Source organism: Staurois parvus, unplaced genomic scaffold (assembly GCF_062004578.1).
Source record: "Staurois parvus isolate SC_StPar_1 unplaced genomic scaffold, SC_StPar_1.0 ptg000401l, whole genome shotgun sequence".
Lineage (NCBI taxonomy): Eukaryota > Metazoa > Chordata > Amphibia > Anura > Ranidae > Staurois > Staurois parvus.
The window spans coordinates 5,522,493-5,544,048 of NW_028318197.1; the positions used below are offsets into that span (position 1 = coordinate 5,522,493).

The 21,556-nt window shown below is 39.9% G+C and overlaps 1 protein-coding gene across 2 annotated transcripts in view; it reads left to right on the top strand.

The window, feature by feature from the left end:
• Positions 1 to 21,556, top strand: part of XRN2 (5'-3' exoribonuclease 2) — a 99,254-nt gene that overhangs the window by 28,541 nt on the left and 49,157 nt on the right. The window contains exons 5-16 of one of the 2 annotated variants that reach the window (XM_089686534.1): positions 337 to 395; positions 3,046 to 3,135; positions 4,775 to 4,847; positions 4,929 to 4,979; positions 5,527 to 5,684; positions 8,770 to 8,844; positions 8,933 to 9,066; positions 9,147 to 9,204; positions 10,683 to 10,790; positions 11,384 to 11,428; positions 11,519 to 11,650; positions 15,126 to 15,211. In XM_089686534.1, the coding sequence (XP_089542660.1) occupies positions 337 to 395; positions 3,046 to 3,135; positions 4,775 to 4,847; positions 4,929 to 4,979; positions 5,527 to 5,684; positions 8,770 to 8,844; positions 8,933 to 9,066; positions 9,147 to 9,204; positions 10,683 to 10,790; positions 11,384 to 11,428; positions 11,519 to 11,650; positions 15,126 to 15,211 (1,069 nt within the window). The remainder of the gene's footprint in view (positions 1 to 336; positions 396 to 3,045; positions 3,136 to 4,774; positions 4,848 to 4,928; positions 4,980 to 5,526; positions 5,685 to 8,769; positions 8,845 to 8,932; positions 9,067 to 9,146; positions 9,205 to 10,682; positions 10,791 to 11,383; positions 11,429 to 11,518; positions 11,651 to 15,125; positions 15,212 to 21,556) is intronic. The other variant, XM_089686535.1, reaches the window with a different exon arrangement.

Consider the following 21,556-nt stretch of genomic DNA (forward strand, 5'->3'; position numbering starts at 1 on the left):
GTGGCCTTCTGAAAATTTAGAGCTGCCTGGCAGTCGGAGGGTGGTCTGGTGGCTTCTGCATAATCTAAGTCACTGATCTCCAACTAGAATACGGATCTGGAGTTCTGACTTAACATGATCTATATTTGTAATGGGATAGAGACTTAAAATATTGAATTCAGTCGGGCAATTTACATTTTTTGTGAAATAGGTTACTAATGGCAGTTCTCATGCTTTTCAGTACAGAACTCCTTCAGACATGAACTGCATTTCTCAGATGTTTGTGTCAACCTTGAACATGTTTTATACTTTTGCCAGAAATACTTATTTTAACACTCGGTTTTGTTTTTTAACCAGGCGGTTTTTTGCCTCCTGATGAGATAAAGGAGCGATTTGATAGCAACTGTATTACACCTGTAAGTAACACGCATAGGTTTAAGATTGTTCAGCTGCTTCTCAAGGCACTAAATCTCAGTTTTAAAAATGATCTACGAAATTGATTGTGTTGTATGTATGTGTGTGTAGATAGATAGAGATATATATTTATATTCTCTGATACTTGAATGTTCAGAATCCTACCTGAAATATGGTGCATGGGCAGCTCCAACACTGTGGCTCTCCCTCATTCCTCAAAGGGCAAGTGTACTTTCAAAGTCTGTTTGCTCCACCTGACCTGCCCCACAAAACAATGCTAAAGGTGGGTACATGGATTGAAGTTTGGTAAGTTCAGCAGGGAACGGGCAAATTTCAATCTGTGTAGCCCAGCCCATTTGATTGGCTTCTGTTGAATGAACTTGCTGGAAAAGCTTCCAACAGCGACTTGCAGCCAGTCGGCTGCAGTGGTGATTAGTATATTTTGACAGCTGAGAGTCTCTGCTGTGCAAATACAATGTACTAGCAGTGGGATTCCTGCATCCACCAAACTTGTGTGGATCGAGGAATGTTTTTGGGGTTTTATTTATTTTTAACTTTTTTTGACTGGCTGAATGGAAGAAAACACAAGCCATGTTTACCCAGCTTTATCGCACTTAAAGCCATTGCCCACCGTATTGTGTACATTTCTGCTGGCCTGGATTTTTTTCCTATGGTTTTCATGTGCGCAATAGAATGCCATAGACTTCTGTGGGGTCATCCTTTGTGCGTGTAGGTGTTGGGGCCAGGGGGGGTTAGGGCTGCTGCTTAAAAATCACCGGGTCACATACAGCCTACTTGACAGGGCCCCCCACCCCTGAAATATCAAGACAATATTTTCACTAAAAATACACTAAAATCATTATTAGTGGGCACAAACCTAACCTAACTAAATTCTGTGGGTAAATGAGGTTTTCGGTCTTGTTTTCTTTGTTTTTAAGTAGCTATTGCTGTGTGCAGGCAGCCTATGTTGTTCTGTGGGGACACAGCAGCTATACATACACAGCCACAGGTTCTAATTTGACGTGTGTGTGTGGGGCCCCAAATACACACTGACTGTGTATATTTGGGCCACTCACCATCACCTGTACACTTATCAAATTAGGACCTGTGGCTGTGTTCATACAGTGCTGCATCCTCTTGGAGTAACAGACAGCTCCAGTTGCACAAATAAACCCGTGTGCATGAGCCCTTACTTTTTTAAAAACATTTTTACTTTAACACTGTCAGGGGGAGGTGGTGCTTAGGTGAAATATCGGGTCTAAACAGACCACTGACATCTCACTTTTGAGACCGAGAGAAATTTAAGGACACAGGTTCTTCAGTTCTTTCTCTGCAGCCTCCGCTGCACTGCAGATGAATGAAAAGGAGACAGGCACCTGTTCATAATAAAAAAAAAAAAAAAAAAATTAAATGGCAGCAAAGCCCCAAAAGACGGCCAATATATAGCACTCACTCCAATAGAAAAAATCTCAGCTATGTAAAGAAAAAATCTCCCAAGTACTATAGTAATCGGCAGTGCTGAGGGGTGACTCAAACAATAAAAAAGCAGCAAATAGACCATGAATTGAAACATAAAACAGAGGAATGGGTAGCCCATTTGCTAAACATTGAAACTAGCACTAGAAGGTATCCAAAGGAATGGAGGGAAGGAGAGACCACGCAAGCTTATAGTGCTGAGTAAGGCCCCTTTCACATGGGTGGACCACTCGGACCATTCACTGCCCTCTATGCAGCAGCAGATGTAAATGGACATGTGTTCGTTTACATCTGCCTGCAGACAGGTGGGGGATCTGTTCCCCATCTGTCTATCGGATTGGAGGAGAAGTCGGATGTAAATGGACAGGTGGTCCATTTTACATCTTACTGCCCATAGAGGAGAGTGGGCTGTGTCTGCATCCACTCTGCATAAACGGAGTAGACACAGACTTGTCGTCTGCCTGCTCAGTGGGGATCAGCGGACAGATCCCCCGTGAGCAGGCAAATCCACTGGAGGTGTGTGAAAGGGGTCTAAAAGGTTAAAAAGCTTTATTAAAACTCCAGTTGTTCTACTCATACAAAAAGCATAAGCAGAGCACTGCAGTGAGGCTGGAGACTCTGTACTGGGGGTCCAAACCTAGACTCCAGGAGGGGGAGAGGATTGGTGGACAGCCTCTAGATTGCTGTCATAGACTCGGGTGGAACATGAAATGACCGCTGGGATCCTCCACTCTGACCCGACTGGCGCTCAAGCTAATGTCACCATAGGAGTCTGCACACAGGACTTTCTTCAGTTGTGGGCAGAGGATCCCCGTGGCTGTTTCATGTTCCGGCCAGCTGAGTGTATGACAGTGATCCACCGATCCTCTCCCCCTCTTGTAGTCTAGGTTTGGACCCCCAGCATGGACTCATCTGACTCCTTATGTCCTGGTATGTCCTCTTCGCGGCAGGGTGCCTGGGCACACAGGGAGAGCACGGGGAATCAATCACATGTGGGCAACAGGACAGCAAGGATGATCGGTGAGGAGGGGGAAGACTTATCATTGTATGCTTATACATCTACTGAGTAGTGCCTTAATAAATACTATCTTTACTGTATTAATTACACTTACGTTAATGTTTATCTCTGTCGTGAACCCTTTTAAATGTTTAGTAACACTGTTTTCCCATTGGTAGGGAACAGAGTTTATGGACAACCTGGCAAAATGCCTTCGCTATTATGTTGCAGATCGTCTTAACAATGACCCTGGTTGGAAAAACATTACGGTAAGTTTTTTTTGTTTTAGTTTATTTCTGGAGGGCCAGTTCTCTGTAATTTTAGATAGTATTATATCTTTTGTGTTTTTAGAGCAAAGGTTTTTTTTGGAGGTTTTTTTAAGAGCTTTGTTAGAACAGTGTCAATCACTTGGGGAGGGGGGGGGTTTCTTTTGTTTGCTTTGGATTAGTACAAAACTGATATCTTAATTGTACAATAAACCACACAGATTGGATATTCACTGGGTCATAGACTTCAAGTGACTGGACACTGGCAAAGTTTGGAACCAGTTCACCAATTTGCCCCATTTTCTGTAGAATCTCATACCTAAAGAAGAGATGTGAGCTGTCTTGTATCTCTGTTGTGAACGGTCTCCTGTAAAGCCAGCTTCGCATATATGCGTTATGGTAACACGTGCTTTACAGAAACTCGTGTACAGTGCTTTGCAGTTCTGTTTATTTTGCATGACACACCAAGTCACGTTGCAGTAGACCAAAATGCACGGTAGTGCACTACCGTGTGTTGTGTTAGCAAATATAGTGCAGATGTGTGTTTTAGGTCTGTGGTGGTGCATTTGGAGCCCATTCAAATGAATAAATTGCCTTAATGGAACACCCATTTAATGCACAACATAATGCATGTTAATCCCTCATATCAGACTGCACAAGTGTGAATGGGCCCTGAATACACAAGGAATGATGTAGCATGCCTACCCTCTCCCCAATTTTCCCACAATTGCAACATTTTAAGTTTTTATTGGGCCAATCTGCTGTACAAAATCATGTGCTTTCAGATAGATGTTCCTAAACCTGATATTATACATGTTAGGGAGTTTTAAATACTCATCAGATTCCCACTAAAAATACAGGGGTAACATATCTTTAAGCACATTTAGGCCTCACACACAGTGCGTTTGCTCAGCTCTTCAGAAAGCCTTTTCTTCTGACAGGAGAAAGGAAGCGTTTATATAAAAAAAAAAAGTGCTTAAAGCCACATTTTGCAAGCGTGTTTAGATGCGTGAAGCATTTCGGTGTTCATTCTATTGGCCAGAATATTCATTTATTCTGGCTATTGAATGAATGCTCAAGTGCTAAACACACTTGGTGTTTAGGCGTATTGGGCGTTTTTTGTATCGAAGCACTCCTCTCCTGAACTCCTCTCCTGATGTTGTGGTTTGGGTTTTTTTTGTTTGGTTGTTTTTGTTTTTTTTTTTCCCCCTAAATGCTCCTGTCTCTAATCGCCTGTAAAAGCGTTTGTGTGCATGGACACACAGGCTAACGTGGAGGTGCGTTTTAGAGGCAGAAAAACTTCTAACACCCTTTAAAAGCAGGTTTTTGATGTCCAGTGTGCATGAGGCCTTGTTTTTGGCTTCCCAGGATCCATTCAGTTAGAAATAACTGCAGTTATACACACTCTGCTGTCTCCTGGATACTTTCTGTCTGGGGAAAAATGTAATTCTGAATGAGTGGCAAGAGGCTATCTTGGCGCAGAGACTCTGAGAGCACAGTTCAGTCTGTCTGCAGAAGATTCATGGTGATGTTATTAAAAGTTTAGCATAATGGCACGGTTTCCTGGATAGCATTATTATTGCTCTGTAAATGTAAAGAATGTGTTGTTGCCTTCACTTTCTCTATACTCCTTTCTTTGTAGGTCATTTTATCGGATGCTAGTGCACCAGGCGAAGGGGAGCACAAAATTATGGATTACATCAGAAGACAGAGAGGTATGAAGCACTGCACATTGGAGTGAATATTCCCCATGGTGTTTTCCATGATAACAGTTTCTCTTTCTCTTCTGCGAACAGCACAGCCTCATCACGACCCAAACACTCATCACTGCTTATGCGGAGCTGACGGTAAGCACTAAATTGTGACTTTCTGCATAATGTGGAGATTAAACTAATTCCATTGTGCGGTTTATGCTTGTTTTTATTAATTACAGCATTCTGTGCAGTTAATAGGTCAGCTTCAGAAAATGACATGATCAAGCTATTCCTAAATCTCAGCCCAACACAACACCAGCCCTGAATAAATGACAGTGTTTTGACAAAAATTTTTACCAACCGCAAACTTCTTAATTTGCATCTTGTAGCTGTTTTGTTGAATTGTGTGGTATGAGGTTAAGCCTTTTAGAAATGTCTGATTAAAACTGGAAGTCTGTTACAAAATGTGAGGTTTTTGTTTTCTATACATCTAGGTATAGTTTAGTGTGTGATGATGATTTTTTTTTTTCCCCCCCCCCCTGAGAATCAGCTTTGCCAGGAATAACTGTAAAGTACACTTTTGTAGTAATCATATGAATAGGTTGATCCTGTGACATCATCTGTACAAATTCCTGGTTGTGCCCTAATGGACTTATAGCTTCCCTTTTTTATGATTTTGTTTTTTGTTTTTTTCAATCAGCTGATCTAATAATGCTTGGGCTAGCTACCCATGAAGTGAACTTTACGATCATAAGAGAAGAATTTAAGCCTGATAAAAAAAGACCCTGTCCATTGTGCTCACAAATTGGACATGAACTGAAGGAGTGTCAGGGATTGCCTCGTGAGAAGAAAGGCGAGGTAAGACTTGAAATCGATCTTTGAAACCGATATTAAAGGCAATTTTTTTTTCTTAGTAAACATGTCATGCTTACCTGCTCTGTGCAGTGGTTTTGCACAGAGCAGCCATGATTCTCCTCTTCTCTGGTCTCCTGCTGGCGCTCCCAGCCCCTCCCTTTCTCCATACCAAGTGGCTTGTTCTGGGGGCACCACAGCACTGCTTAGCCCCATAGAATGCATGAAGGTGATAAACCTCAAGCTTTTACAGGCACTTTAAATTTACTCTCAACTTTCATCTCCTTTTGTTTACATGAGTAAGCCCAATATTTGTAATTATACCTAAATTCCACTCAAACTAAACAGTCCAAATACATATATTAAAGCTGTTGTACATGCCAAAAGGTTTTGTTTCTGACCATCTGTCACGAGATGTACATGGCCCGTTCACACTTCAAAGCCAGGTGGATTTTGTCACTTTCAGTTGAATACAGTGGTGTCCTCTCGCCACTCTCAGTCTTCTGATTGGAGAGTGCAAGAGCAACACTAGACTGGTGACCTGATCTGTATCTCCTCACTCTCTCCTATTGGTGTGTTCTTGTCAACACACTGGCATACACTACACCTCTTTTGGCTCTTGGTCCTTTCCCAAGCTGAATGATGCTGTTTTGGGGTTTATAACATTCTAATGCCAAGTCACATTGAGACTTGGGCCAGTTGCATAAAAAATATACAGTGGATATAAAAAGTCTACACACCCCTGTTAAAATGTCAGGTTTCTGTGATGTAAAAAAAATGAGACCACGATAAATAATTTTCAGAACTTTTTCCACCTTTTTAATGTTGCCTATAAACTGTACAACTCCATTAAACAACAAACTGAAATTTTTTAGGTGGAGGGAAGTAAAAATAACAAACTAAAATAATATGGTTACATAAGTGTGCACACCCTTAAACTAATACTTTGTTGAAGCACCTTTTTGATTTGATTCCAGCACTCAGTCTTTTTGGATAGGAGTCTATCAACATGGCACATGCTTGACTTGGCAATATTTTCCCACTCTTCCTTGCAAAAACACTCCAAATCTGTCAGATTGCGAGGGCATCTCCTGTGCACAGACCTCTTCTGATCAAAGGAATGAAAATCTGTGGGGTGATTTGGATGCAAGCTTTGGGTCGTTGTCATGCTGAAAGATGAACTTCCTCTTCATGTTCAGCTTTCTAGCAGAAGCCTGAAGGTTTTGTGCCAATATATTGACTGGTATTTGGAACTGTTCATAATTCCCTCTACCTTGACTAAGGCCCCAGTTCCATCTGAAGAAAAACAACCCCAAACATGATGCTGCCACCACCATGCTTCACTGTGGGTATGGTGTTCTTTTGGTGATGTGCAGTGTTGTTTTTGCGCCAAACATATCTTTTGGAATTATGGCCAAAACGTTCAACCTTGGTTTCATCAGAGCATAACACATTTTTTTAGCCGGGCTTGGATGGTTTTTCTTTGTAGAAAAAGGCTTCCGTCTTGCCACTACCCCATAGCCCAGACATCTGAAGAATACGGGAGATTGTTGTCACATGTACTTGCCAGATATTCCTGCAGCTCCTTTAATATTTCTGTAGGCCTCTTGGCAGCCTGCCAGACCAGTTTTCTTCTCATCTTATCAATTTTGGAGGGACATCCAGTTTTTGGTAATGTCACTGTTGCGCCATATTTTTTCCACTTGACTGTCTTCACTGTGTTCCATGGTATATCTAATGCCTTGGAAATTCTTTTAGACCCTTCTCCTGACTGATCCCTTTTAACAATGAGATCCCTCTGATGCTTTGGAAGCTCTTGGACCATGGCTTTTGCTGTAGGATGCAACTAAGAAAATGTCAGGAAAGACCTTCTAGAATAGCTGGAATTTGGGGTTAATCAGAGGCACTTTAAATGATGGCAGGTGTGTGCTGACTCCTATTTAACACAGTAGAGGCCACTTCAGAGACTGCTCCATACCAACGAAAGGCTTGGGCAAGCCCTAAATGTGTGCATCAAGGTACTAGCTAGGCCATAACCTCGTAAGTACAGGTGGGACGTCCCCAGAAACATGACACTCGGCCTAGAAGGGGTATAATACCAGCGTGTTAGTACTTTGAGGGCCGTTTCCTGAACAGAAAGAGAAATGGAGCTCTTACGTATACTATTCACCATGGAGTCCCAATCCTCTTCAGAAAAAGTGACACCACTATCCGCCTCCCATTTCTGTCTATATAAGGGGGGTGAAGAATAGATAGTTACCGAGAAAAGACGATACAAATCAGAAATAAGACCCCTGCCCCTAGGAGAGTCACGCTAGTACGTTCGAAAAAAGTAATCCGGGACGAAGGTGTCAAATCAAAATGTGTATAAAAAAGTCTAATTTGCATATAACGATAGTATTCCCGGAGTGGGATATCAAAAAGTGTGCCTAGCATCTCAAAAGTGTTATAAGACCCTCCTCTTTGAAAATTCGATAATCTGATAAAGAAATGATCATACCACCAACGAAACGCCTGTGGAGACGAGAATGCTATAGTGAACCTCGGATCTTCAAAAAAATGATGAACCCGGTGGGACAGAAGATATGATTTCATTTTATAACCGGACCAAAGCATCAGTGAGTGGGCAGCAATAGAATTATGGGACAACAACATGCGAGGGGGAATTTTTGTCCATAAAATACCCGGTAAATAGAACAGACGTATAGATTGAGATTCAAATCTGGTCCAAGGGATTTGGGAGTTAATGGTCGCCCATTGCGATAGTTGTGTTAAGCTGGCCTACAGATAATAGAGCCAGAAATTGGGAAGACCAAGACCTCCCACCCTTTGTGATTGGTAAAGGATTCATTAAGTGAAACGAGGACGTTTGTTACGCCAAATAAAATTATTAATCAGAAACTGACATTTTAACAGGGATTTGTAGACTTTTTTTATCCACTGTACATATTTTGTATTTTATGTGTATAGTTCAGCTTTAGGGTAGTTTCCATGATGGTTCCAGTATATGGTTAGGAATAACAAGATTTTTTAAGGGGGTGTTTTTTTTTGTTTTTTTTCCCCATTTACTGATGTCTTTATATTTTCCCAGCATGACGAATTTGCAGACACCATACCTGGCTCTGAGCAGGAGTTTATTTTCATTCGTCTTAATGTATTGCGTGAGGTATGTACAGTTTTAAATATATTTATTTTTAGTGCATACATGCAGTAGTTTACAGTACTTTTAATCTGTTGATCTGTTTCTTTATCAGTATCTAGAGAGAGAGCTGGCAATGGCAAGCTTGCCTTTCCCATATGACTTTGAAAGAACTATTGATGACTGGGTTTTCATGTGTTTCTTTGTTGGAAATGACTTTCTGCCTCACTTACCCTCTCTTGAGATCAGGTGCTTCTTTGTTTCTTCATTTATTTTTAGAACATTTTTAGTTTGTAGCAAGTGGCTAACCTGCTATTGTTCTGTCTCAGGGAGGGTGCTATCGACCGTCTTGTAAACATCTACAAGAATGTGGTCCACAAGACTGGGGTGAGTTTTAATTAATATATTTCTACTGAATTTCTGCACTTCAAGTGTTACTGAGAATTGCAGTGTGAAGTACCTTGACAACTTTTGGTCTTAGGGTACCTTTATGTTTTTTATAATTAGCTTAAAAAATAGGCAAGTCTTTGCTTTTTCTAAATTGCTAGAACCATCTGGAGCTCTTTTTTAAAAAAAAAATATATTTCTACTGTTAACTGTCATGGTGACAATGGTTTCACCAGACAGGACACCAGAGAAAATCTTCAACAGGGACAGATGGCAGTAAAAAGGTGACTGAGGTTCTACTTTTCTGTCTTATTTTTTTTTTTTTTTACCCATTTGTGTGCCCCCCCCCCCCCCTTTTATGTATGTATTTATCACTGAACTTTAAGTGAGGGGAAATCTCTCTGTAGGATTCTCAGATAGTATTAAAATCTTATAGGCGTTTAAAATCCTTTGCACTCCTGAACTGAAAAAAGGTGGCATGCTCAAATATATTTTACAAATATTTTTTGTAGGGTATCTACACTCAAAAACGAAAATGTATTGGATTGGACTTCAGTTTTACAGTCCACTTATCAGATATGGTGACTGCACTAGTTTCCATACAAAAAACATGTTCAACAAGTACAGCTGATATTTATTTATTTTATCTTGTGTAAACTACCAATTCTATCAGCCCCCATGTAGTGGACATGAACAATAATAGACCTATTTGAAGTCAAGAATGGTTGTCAGCCATGGCTACTTCCATAAAAACAGTAGAGGAGAGGCATTAACTATCCAAGGACAGGTAGGAAACTAATGCAACCACCACATCTAAGGACTGGTGAACTACAATATATTAATGGGAGTTCCAAGTTTCCTGGCAGTTTTTAAGTAATTTGTTTAGGCCATATTTAGTAAATACAGGGCTTCTTCTGATTTGGGCAAGGTGATCCTGACCGCATCCACCTAACTCTCCACTTATGCCTAATGGAGCCTTATATCCAGTGATGATAAAAGGATTCTCCTAAGTGGTAGAGATTCCATACAGCTGACTTCCTCTATATCTAGCAACAGTAAAGGTGACTCCAACCATACTGTTGACGGAACTCAGCGCTGCTTACTGTATGTAGCACAAGCTACTTCAGTATACTACAGTCTAGGCATCAGCAAGTCTGCTCTGGCACTTTTCTTGGTTTAGGATAACACTTTTACAGTTTCAACATTTGAAGAGATTGTTTTGATTTGTGTAACTTGGTTTAGCGTATTGTACACCATCAGCCCATATATCTGTTCACAGAACGTGGACTCTTTACCTTGATGGGGTATTTTCGGTCATTGATGTGTGTTCTAAACAAGTAATAAAAAAGGCAGTGTATTCTTAATGACTGCTGGTTTACTTGCAAAACAGTCTGGGCTATATATGTAAATATAAAAAACTAAATTTTACATTTTGAAAATAACATTTTTTTTTTTTCTTTTCTCCATTTAAATTGCAGGGCTATCTTACGGAGAGCGGGTTTGTGAACCTGGAGAGGGTGCAAATGATCATGCTAGCAGTTGGAGAGGTTGAAGACAGCATTTTCAAGAAGAGGAAGGAAGATGATGTATGGCTGAGTGTTTGTTCTCTTCCCCCCCCCCCCCCCTTGCTTAAAGGGACACCATCATAAGAGTTTAGTGGAGGCTGTCATTAGTGGACTGTGTTTTGGAAATGCTAGTTCTTTGGTTGCCGTTCAGTTGCTCTGACTTTAGTGCTTTTAGCTTTGGCACTGAGTCCTGTCCTCAACCTGATAGAACACCTTTGAGATGAATTAGAGTGGAGACTGCGAGCCTGGCCTTCTTGTCAAACATCCGTGCCTGACCTCGCAAGTGCATCTCCAAATACATGCCCCCACACACATGCACACACATTACTGTTACTGTAGGCTGTCTGGATTTGACATTTAGGGTTACCTGCGTTATAGTGAAGGAAATTGCCATCTAGGCCTCTGTTTAATCTGTTACCAAGACAGTGCACATTTAAAGCCATTTAATGGCTTTACAGTTTGGTTGAGAGCACAAGCAACTGGCATGCCTTAAATGTAACTGCTTTGAGAAATAATTAAATTGATGGGTTTAGTTCTGCTTCCAGTTCCTGTCATGGCTATTTTTACTTACAATTAGTTTTTAACCTTTTCCTTTTTTTGCATATCTGTTTTAGGAGAACTTTAAGAGGCGACAAAAGGAGAAAAGAAAGAGAATGAAGGTCAGTTTTTCATTATGCCAGCCATGAAAAATTGCTGAAAATTATTTACATGTGTATAGTAATATGGAAGATTATGATGTTTTGTTGTAGGCGGAGCAGAACCCAACTTTTATCCCAACTGGCCAGTTTGCTCCTTATGCCCTAGGTCGGGGTAACTCCTCTATCCCTCAAGCCATAAGTAATGCGAGAGAGACAGCATATGAGATGCGCAAGCAAAATATGGTATGCTATCTTTCTTCTTAATAGACATTATGTAGTTTAGAGCAGTGTTTACCTTTTCCCTTGGTAAATAGACAAGTATATTTTTACTATCCTTCCCCAACTTTTTTTTTTTTTTTTATAATAGATTGTACATACTTAAAATCCAATCTTCGCTATTACCTTCTCGGCACTGTACAGCAATGCCGACGTGATGTGGTAGCCAGGCTATGAGCGTTCATGTATTCACATACTCTTAGCAATTACCAATTTTAGTTTTAAATAATAAACCATACATTTTAAATGTGCACACATTTGGTGTGAATGAAGACTGCCTTAGGATGTGTATTAAATGAATTTGGATTGCTCATGGTAGTGCAGAGCTTAGCACTGTTGCCTTACAGCACTTGGTTGGTGATTTTGAACTATGTGTTCCCAGTTGGCATGTTTTACTGCCTCCTCTTCCTTTTTGTGTAGATGGTGGATTTTCCTTTCACAATGAGGAAAAATACAAGTTGCTTATTTGGCTTCTGTTAAACACTGATAGAATGTACTGTATGTTTGACTGGATGCACATTATACACTGTGTGCACAATTATTAGTCAAGTTGTATTTTTGAGGTTAAATGTCATTATTGAACAACTGCAATGCTCTGTCAATCCAAATATTTATAAATCTCAAACCTGAATATTTAAGAAAGTAAAAGTGAGGTTTTAGCTTTCTTAAAAGAATTTGTGTGTGCACAATTAAGCAACTATTGGTGTGCAGATTTTTTTATGCAACTAAATGGAAAAACAAACCTTTTCCCATCTCATTTGTTTATTTTCAACTGTTAATGAGAATAATAAACAACTCAAAGTTTACAAATAAACATTTCTGACAGTTCAAAATAAAAACAAGGACCAATATAGCCACTCTTTTTTTTTTTTTTTTTTTTTTTTTTTTTTTTTATTTTAATAACGATCATAAGCCTTCCATTCATGGAGTCTGTCCGTTTCTTGATCTGTTGATGATCAACTTTTTTTTTTTTTTGCATTAGCAACCACAGCCTCCCAGACACGGTTTTCCTTCACCGTAAATCTCCCATTTAAGAAGGACCCACGAGTTCTCAGTAGGGTTTAGGTCAGGTGAGGAAGGGGGCCATGTCATTATTCTTTCATCTTTAGGGCCTTTTACTGGCTAGCCACGCAGTGATGTACTTCAGTGCATGCGTTGGAGCTTTGTCCTGCATAAATATCATGGTCTTCTTGAAAGACTTTTTTTTTTTTTTCCCTGTACCACTGCTTGAAGTATCTTCTAAAAATTGGGAGTTGATTTTGAGTCCATCTTCAACCCAAAAAGGTCCATCTAGCTCATCTTTAATAATACCAGCCCATACCAGTACCCCACCTCCACCTTGTTGGCTTTCGAGGTGGAGCTCTGTGCCTGTTACTGATCCAGCCATGGACCTATCCATCTCATCCAAGAGTCACTTATCTCATCTGTCCATAAAGCCTTGTTAAAAATCTGTATTCCGATATTGCTTGACCCAGTGTTGACATTCAACTTGTGTGTTCAGAGGTGGTCGGGTTTCAGCCCTCCTTACCTTGGCCATGTGTCTAAGCACTGAACACCTTGTATTTCTGGGCACTCCAGGTAGGTTGCAGTTCTGGAATATGACAGCACTGGAAGATAATGGGTTCCTGGTAGCTTCACCTTTTTGATTCTTCTCAAATTTTGGCAGTTAATTTGCGTTTTTGTTTTTTTCTCAACATGTTTCTTGTGACCCTGTTGAAAAATATTTTAGGAATTTCAAGAGTGCTATATCCCTCCAAAAGACTTTACAATTTTTGACTTTTCGGAGTCAGTTAAATCTTCTTTGGCCCATTTTGCCTGAGGAAAAGAAGCTGCTTAATTATGCACACCTTGCTATAGGACAGGGGTCTCAAAACTATAGCCCTCCAGCTGTTGAAGTACTACAAGTCCCATCATGCCTCTGGGAGTCTTGCTTGTGGCTGTCAGTCTTGCAAGGCCTCATGGGACTTGTAGTTCCTCAACACCTGGAGGGCCATAATATGAAGACCCCTGCTATAGGGTGTTGCTTTCTTTAGGCCACACCCTCCCTCACTACACAAATGCAAATCACCTGATATGCTTAAATCCAGTAAGCATTCAAGTTTATACAGCTTTGAGTTGGACAATCTGCATAAAAATGATGATTTGGTCAAAAATACTTGCCTTATAATTGTGCACACAGAGTATTGTAAACTCTGCTGGACTAGGGACTAAGTTTAGTTGTTCGTGTTTTTGTTTTAGAGCTGTATAGCCCTGTTGTCCTTAAAATAAAAGTCCACAACTTTAGGATTTTACTGACCTAATGTTTTGATTGCATGTGAAGCTCTGTACTTTGTGCGTGGTAGGGACTGATATCTCGAAGTGTGTGTGTTTTTAAGCCACCTATGTATTAATGATAGTTTACGTGGGGTCGACAAACATGGTGCTTCCCATTTCCTGTTCCCAAAAGTAGAGAATATGCCAATTGTTGGGGTGTGCTACAGTAGATGTCATCAGATGTGAATGGATGTTTAAAGGGCGGTTATGAAAGATACAAATCATCTCCTGTAAGTGCTTGTTTTTAGAGATAATGGGGAAATTAAAGTGGTTGTAAGGGCTCAGGTGTTTTTTTTTTTTTTTTTCTTCCTGCATTCTGTGCAGGTAAAAAAACCACCCGTGCGCAGCAGCCCCCAACCCCCTTCTAATACTTGCGCCCCATCCCGATTCAGCAATGTGCACAAAAGGCTTGGCTCTCGGGACTCTCCCTCTTTTGGCTGAGACAGTAGTGGGAGCCAACAGCTCCCGCTGCTGTCAGTCATAGACCGTAAGCCAGTGAGGAGAGAGGGGAGGCGGGGGCTGAGCCTCCGCTCTGTGTGAATGGGTGCAGTGTCTGCACCAAAGCCAAAATTAAATAGTGTCTGTTAGTATCCTGTGAAAGTGGTGCTAACGAAAGTGCTTGTCAATTCATAAGGATTTTTACCTTAATGTGTAGTCTGCATTAAGGTGATAAACCTTCCTTAATCCGCTCCCACCCAGCCCCCACACTGCACTCATACTTTCTCTCCTCCATTCCCACCCCTGCCCCCCCTTTCTTCTCCTAAGGAGGGGAACCTCAATTCTTGATGCAGGCTACCCTATCTCTGCACAAAATGAGTACTCCTTGATTTTATTACAATGTTTAGCGGAATATTTGGCCGCCTGTCCTACATTAATGTCTAAAAAAATTGCTGAGAACTGAGGACATTTAAGATAAACACATACTTACCTCTTTAGCTGAAAACCAAGTAATCGTTTAGTATTTTGGTTTCCTAGAGAGCTGTTTTGACATTTTAGGAAAGGTTAATCGCACCCCCTTCCTCTTTTTAGGAAACTACAAAACATGTTTTGGGCTTTGTTAACCTCTGCATGAGATTTATTTTCTTAACTCTGTATTTTTTTTATATCAATGAATCTTCCTCTTCCTTAGAACTCCAATGACAAAGAAGGCCTATCAGGAACAAAAAGAAAAGCAAATGACAGTGACAGTGAGCCCGAGCCAGAAGATAATATCAGGTGAAGCCATTTTGTATGTAGTACTTTGTTAGCAAATTGCTGAATTGGGTAGAATTGCTAATGAATGCCATTTAGCTTATGGCAGCAGCGCCTTTGGATAATTTTCTGTGATCTTTTTATCCGGCAGTAATTAATATGGAGGGTAACAATATTCAGTAAATTCCAGCGAGATGAGTAAGCTAAAGCTGTTAAATCCAAGTATCGAGATTAGTATGCATGCTGGCTCTCTTTCTTCAAGCCACTCTTCCCTTTGAGACCAGACACTGCATTGGCTAGACATTCACTGATTTTGATTTGATTATGTGATCTGAATACCAGTGTTTTCTGCAGGAATATTTAACCCTTCAACTTTTTAGTGGCTGTAAGAGTGTCACATTAACAGATTTGAATGGGGCATCTGTTTAGCATTCCAATTGCACTACTTTGATCTGTAGCATGTAAAATTGTACTTCAGAAATATAATTTGTGCAGGTGTCCCATTACTACCTAACACATGGCTTCTGTGGACATTCTGCTTATATTTGCATGGTCATTTGTGACTTTATTTCTTTTTTCCTCTCCTTTGATGGACATAAAGAGAAAAGTAAATACATGAATGCATTAGCACTCTGATGCTTTCCAAATGCTTAATGTTTGTTAGATCTGTACCATTATTGTAATTAACGCAGCAGTGGCAAAGCGTGATTGCGACTGTGTGCTGTTATGGGTTTTTGTTTTAGGATTAGTTCTGATTGGTTTTTGAGCACAGTTTTGTGTATTTGTGTCCAAGTTGTTTTTGTTTTTTTTTTTTTTTGGGGACACAGACTACTTTGTATTTGTTACATCTTCTCATTCACATAGTGTATCTTTACAAAAACATTATATCTTGCCTTTTTTAACTTTATTTACTTAATAATCCTCCCAGCTTTCACCTTCTATGTAATGTTGAGGGGAGGCTAGGTAGTTAATGTATACCATAATTAATACTGTCTATAGTGTGCTGGCAGATAACATTAACCCTTTGTTGGGCAAAGTGTACACAACTGGTAATGCTAAAGATATCAAGGCTTGGGTGGTACATAGTATGTTAATGCACTTTCCCTGCCATTTGTCCCTATAATTGCTATTTGTAATTCAGATTATCTTTCAGTCCTATGTGTAAATCTGCTCCACAGAAACAACTAGAAAAATCTTTTAAATACTTTTTATGTATTCTGTGTTGATTGGAACCCATAAATTTGACTTAAAAGGTAGATTTAAAGTGTTACTAAACCCTGGACCCTGCATTCACTATATCTTGTCTCCCACAGTACACACAACATGGAAATGCAATCAGTTTAGTAAATATAAACTGCTAAATACTTTTTCTTATCAGCAGTATATAGGAGTCTTGTGACTTCTGTCAGTGTCTGGCCGAGCATTGGTTAAAGCTTTATAGAAGTTTTCATTTTCTTCTGTCATGAGGCTGCATAACCCATGATCCTTTGTCTGGACAGTGCTGATTGGCTCTCTGCTGATCACATGCACCATCCCAAAAGAAGAAGGAAAAAAAAAACAGAACAAAACTCTAGCAATACACACTAGACATGGAATGTGCAGATGCCTCATAGGACTCTGTACTACCAGCAGATGGATTGGGGATAGTAGGGGCAGATCAGAGAAGACAGGTTTAAACAGCCTTTTTACACAATGCAGAGGATTAATCCATTACTAAACCCAGTAAAGCATGCTTGATATACTCACTGTGGAACCTAAGGGCTTAATCCTCTGCGTTGTGTAAATAGGCTGTTTGATCCTCTCTTCTCTGATCCTCCCCTTCCAGTGCCCTCCTCTTATCTCCTGATAAGGCATAACCTGTGGAGACACTGCACATGCTCAGTTTGGTGTGTATTGCTAGAGGTTTTTTTTTTTTTCTTCTTGGGAGAGTGCATGTGATCTGCACTGTCCATATGGGGGGTCAGGGGTTCTGCATCCTAATGGGGCAGAAAATACTCCTACAAGCTTCAACCAGTGCTCTGCTGAACACTGATAGAAGTCACAAGACTGCTCTAACTGGTGATGAGAAAAAGTATTTAGCAGTTTATATTTACTAAAATGCATTTCCTTGTTCTATGTACTGTGGGAGACCAGATATAATGAATGCAGGGTCCTGGGTTTTAGTAGCACTTTATCCTCTTATGCTCCACAGCGAGTAGAACAAGCATGCTTTACTGCATATATAGACTGATTTTATGGTTGTGGATTTAGTAACACTTTAATTCCATTCCAGCCAAATCCTTTTAGTTTTGGAAAGCAGTAGGAACATTTATAACGATTGCTGGGTTTGTTTTGTTTTTTTTTTGCCATTATTTGTGGGGGGTTTTTTTGTGGGTTTTTTTTTTTTTTTTTACTCCTGTGACCAGTAGGCAGGAACAGAGGGGAACACGGGTCACTGGGACACTAGTGGACAGGCAATCTCCCCCACTCTATGTAGAACAAGAGAGGTTTTTCATCTTTATTTTTATCCTAATGTCGGCTACAGTATTAGATGCCATTCTGAGCCAAGATTTGCTTGTGCAGTTGTTCCTAGCACAGTGTGTGAATGCTTTTGCCATGAAGACGAAGGGGAGCCCATATTTGTTGCGGATGCACAGAGATGTTTAATACCTGACGCCCTGGACATGTAGTTCTGGGCGTCGGGCAGGTAGTGTTTTCCTTTCTACCTTTTTAGCCCTGCTGCAGGCAAGCAGCAGGCTCTCCTGTCAGATGGAAGCATTCGGGCGGCAGCACCACCACCCAATCGCTTCCACACAGTGCCAGCCTCTTCCCCCTATGTGATGAAAACAAAGTAAAAAAAAAAAAATTTTATTTTTATTTTTTTATTGTAAAAAAATTAGATACACCCAAACACATACCATTTCCCCCCTTCCCCCCCCCCCCCAAAAAAAATTGAGGCCCCACATATAAATGTGTACAAACGTAAAAGCACATATGGGGGCGCCTACACATGCAAAGGGATAAAGGATAAGCCCTCACCCTCCCTTTCCTGAGGAGCAGCCAATTAGTGCTTATTACATTGTAAGGTCTCTCCACTCCCTGCTAGTCCCCGGGTGTGGTGCTGGAGACAGGCAGGGAGGTGAGGAGATAAACGTTTAATATTTTTAACACTGCATTGTTTAAGTTGCCATAAAGCCCCTTTTTTTGTTTTTTAAAAGCCCCAGACATTCCTAATATCACCTCTGATTTATATACAGTTTTTGTTAAAATTATTTTTTCTGGACAAGTAGATTGGGCCACTGACTTAGTCCCTGGACAAGTAGTTTTTTAAAAAATTTCCACACCCCTGGGATGCAGATTATCTTTTTCTCCTTGCTAGAAGAAAAGGTTCAAAACAAATAAAAAAAAGTAAATGTGTAAAATAAATAAAACTAAATCAGGGTTTGATTTAGGTCATGGTCATGTGTTTTTGTGGTTTTTTTTGTTTTTTTTGTTTTTTTAATGTAGAATTAAAAAAACCTCAATAGCAGGCAGACCCAACTCCCCCCTCATCCCCTAGCACCCCAGAGATAATTCACAGAAGAGTGTCTGTTCCCACTTCTGATATGCTTTATGCTAAAACTTTCATCATTGCATAAGCTCCATTGCAGAATCCATTAGAGAGGGACAGGCTCCTTTTAAAGGATTTGGTCTCTGTTGTTCAATTTGAGTGCTACTTGTTTTTCATTCTGTGTTAAACCGGTAAACTGACATGCTTGGTTTGCAGTTTAAATCAATAAAAAGTGTTTTTTTTGTTTTTTTTTTGTTTAGGACTGGACAGTATTTTAATTTCCAGACAGATAAAAATGATTGCTTATGAATCTTTACTACTTGTAGCCGGAAGATGGTACAGTGTGCTCAAAGCACAGAGACAGGGTTCTCGCCAGCAATCGACACTCGGGACTCCCACTTCGGGGTCACCTGATCGCTGTGCTAGTCTGATTTGGCTATCAGTGATCAGTCATTTTGTTTTACTTCCTCCTTTCAATGGAAAGAAACATATATCTTTCTCTCCTCGCAAACAAAATTGTGTACAAATTTAAAAAATGTAATCATACAGAAACAATAGCTAGATCAAGGTTTGATCTAGGTCAGTGCTGGGGTTAGTGTTGGGATCAAAGGTAAGAGTCAAAGGTCAGGGTCAGTATATATTTTGGGTAGGATTTAAAAAAAAAAAAAAAAAATTTAAAAAATATCAGTGTAGGTGTGTTTTAGGGTAAGCTTTTAAAAAAACAAAAACAAAAAAAAAAAACTCAAAATGGGCAACATTGTTTCTGGGCCCTACAACAACTAACATGCACATATGTGATATCGCTGAGATCATTTGTGTTGATGCGTGTGTTGTGGTTTTTGTTTTGTTTTTACTAATTTGGGCCAGTTATCCTTTTTGATTAAAAAAAAAAAAAAGATATCTGATACCATTCACCAGCAAAATAAAGCCTAATTTGTCCGGAAAAAAGCAATCTATAATCTCCTGGATACACAAAGTAGTTGCAATATTATAGACCGTTTTACGAACACATGTCAAAGTTGCAAAATTGTGTTCAGGCATTAACATTTGTTTTATCCTCGGTTACTAGGGGTTAATAAACCTGTACCATGTTTAGTACATATCCGTGTACAAAACTAAAGATCCACATCTAGATGTTCACACAAACAGTGTACGAGTGGCATACCCAAATGCAACATTTTGTCATTTTACTTGGAACTAACTTCAACCCAGTGGATACATGCTTAAGCATAAAGAGTCTTTTGCGAAACCAGGTAGAGAGAGTAGTGGCACTGCAGCCAGGGACAGAACTTGAGCATGAGTGGACTAAGTATGATGTCAGTTTACAGGAAGGAGACAAACCATTCAGCACTGACAGGGGTGCTTACAATGATCAGATTTTATTTATTCATGTAAACCTTTTATCATAAAAGTGAAAAAAATGGTTGACTGATTTATATAAAGTGTTAGCTGGTGTTTGGCTTCAATTTTATTGGCGTATTTAAGTCTGCTGCTATATTTAACACTAATCCTCGCCCCTTTCCCAGACCAGCTGTTGTCTGCTTCTGATTGCAAAAGATAAGAATATCCGATATACAAAACTGTGATCATACTCCATGTAGTTCCATATGCCAACCAGTAACAAAGATGGGTATACATACACCTTAGCTCTTCCCTGCATGTTTCGTCATACATAACTTCGTCACACACAATCCTTTACCCAATGACCTCACATATGCCAAAACGCGTAGGTAGGAGCTAGGTCCGCATATGCAAGCGGGATCTTGATTTTGTATATCTGATCTTCTTGTCTTTTTCACAATGCCAGTTTTATGCTTTTATTTCGATAAAGCAGTTTGTGCAGTTTTTACTATTGGTGGTGTCTTATGTTTTTATATTGGAAGAATCTTGGGTGATCTCTGACCTTCCAGCCTGACTTTAGTTAATGCCCTTTTAACATCTTAAGCACATCTGACCCCTCGGGTATTGAGGGTCACTGAATTCTGGTAAGCAGCCTGTATATTAATGAGCTGCACCTTGGGGTTATCTTTGTCGGTCACTGGACTCTTACTCTAGAACTTTGAAGATTTTGTTGGATGGACGACTTAATGATTTATATGTTATCACTGGAATTTAAGAGTGCAATGAAATATTTTGTTTTTGACTGAGTTTTGGTACTTGGTGTACATGTGAAATTTTAACTTTCAGGGCTCTACATTTTGCTTTGAATCTAGGAGCCAGCTATAAAAGTTAGGATATGGAGATATATATATATATATATATATATATATATATATATATATATATATATATATATATATATATATAATTTATTTTTTTTTAATTTAGCGTAGCTGTGGGTTGTCAGCGCCATACGACAATCATGGCAATACTGCACCATGTTTTAGGCGGCATTGAAAATAATGGCACCTGAACCTGCATTTTGCAATTACAGCAATTTCTGCTGTGATCACAAAATGTTGAGGTGTGAACCCTGGTTCACACGTATGTGATTCTGGGTTAGTTTTGAAACTCCGATATTTTGTGTTCCTGATATTTTGTGATATTTAGATATTTTGTGTTCCTGTTGAGGTGGTTCACACAGGTATGATCCACACACATTATACTTTGAGTGCCATTTTAAAAAGGGTCCTATGCAAGTTTGTAGCGGTTTGCTCCACACTCGCAAGTAATAGAGTAGAGCAGCATGCAGAGATAAGTGTTCACATAGGATTGCTATTGACAGGAGGTTTTGCATTGAAGTCTATGGGAGGCGTTTTTTCCCCTCTTGGAGGTCTATGGGGCGCGGGGTTTTTTTCCCTCTTGGAGGTCTATGGGGCGCAGGGTATTTTTTCCCTCTT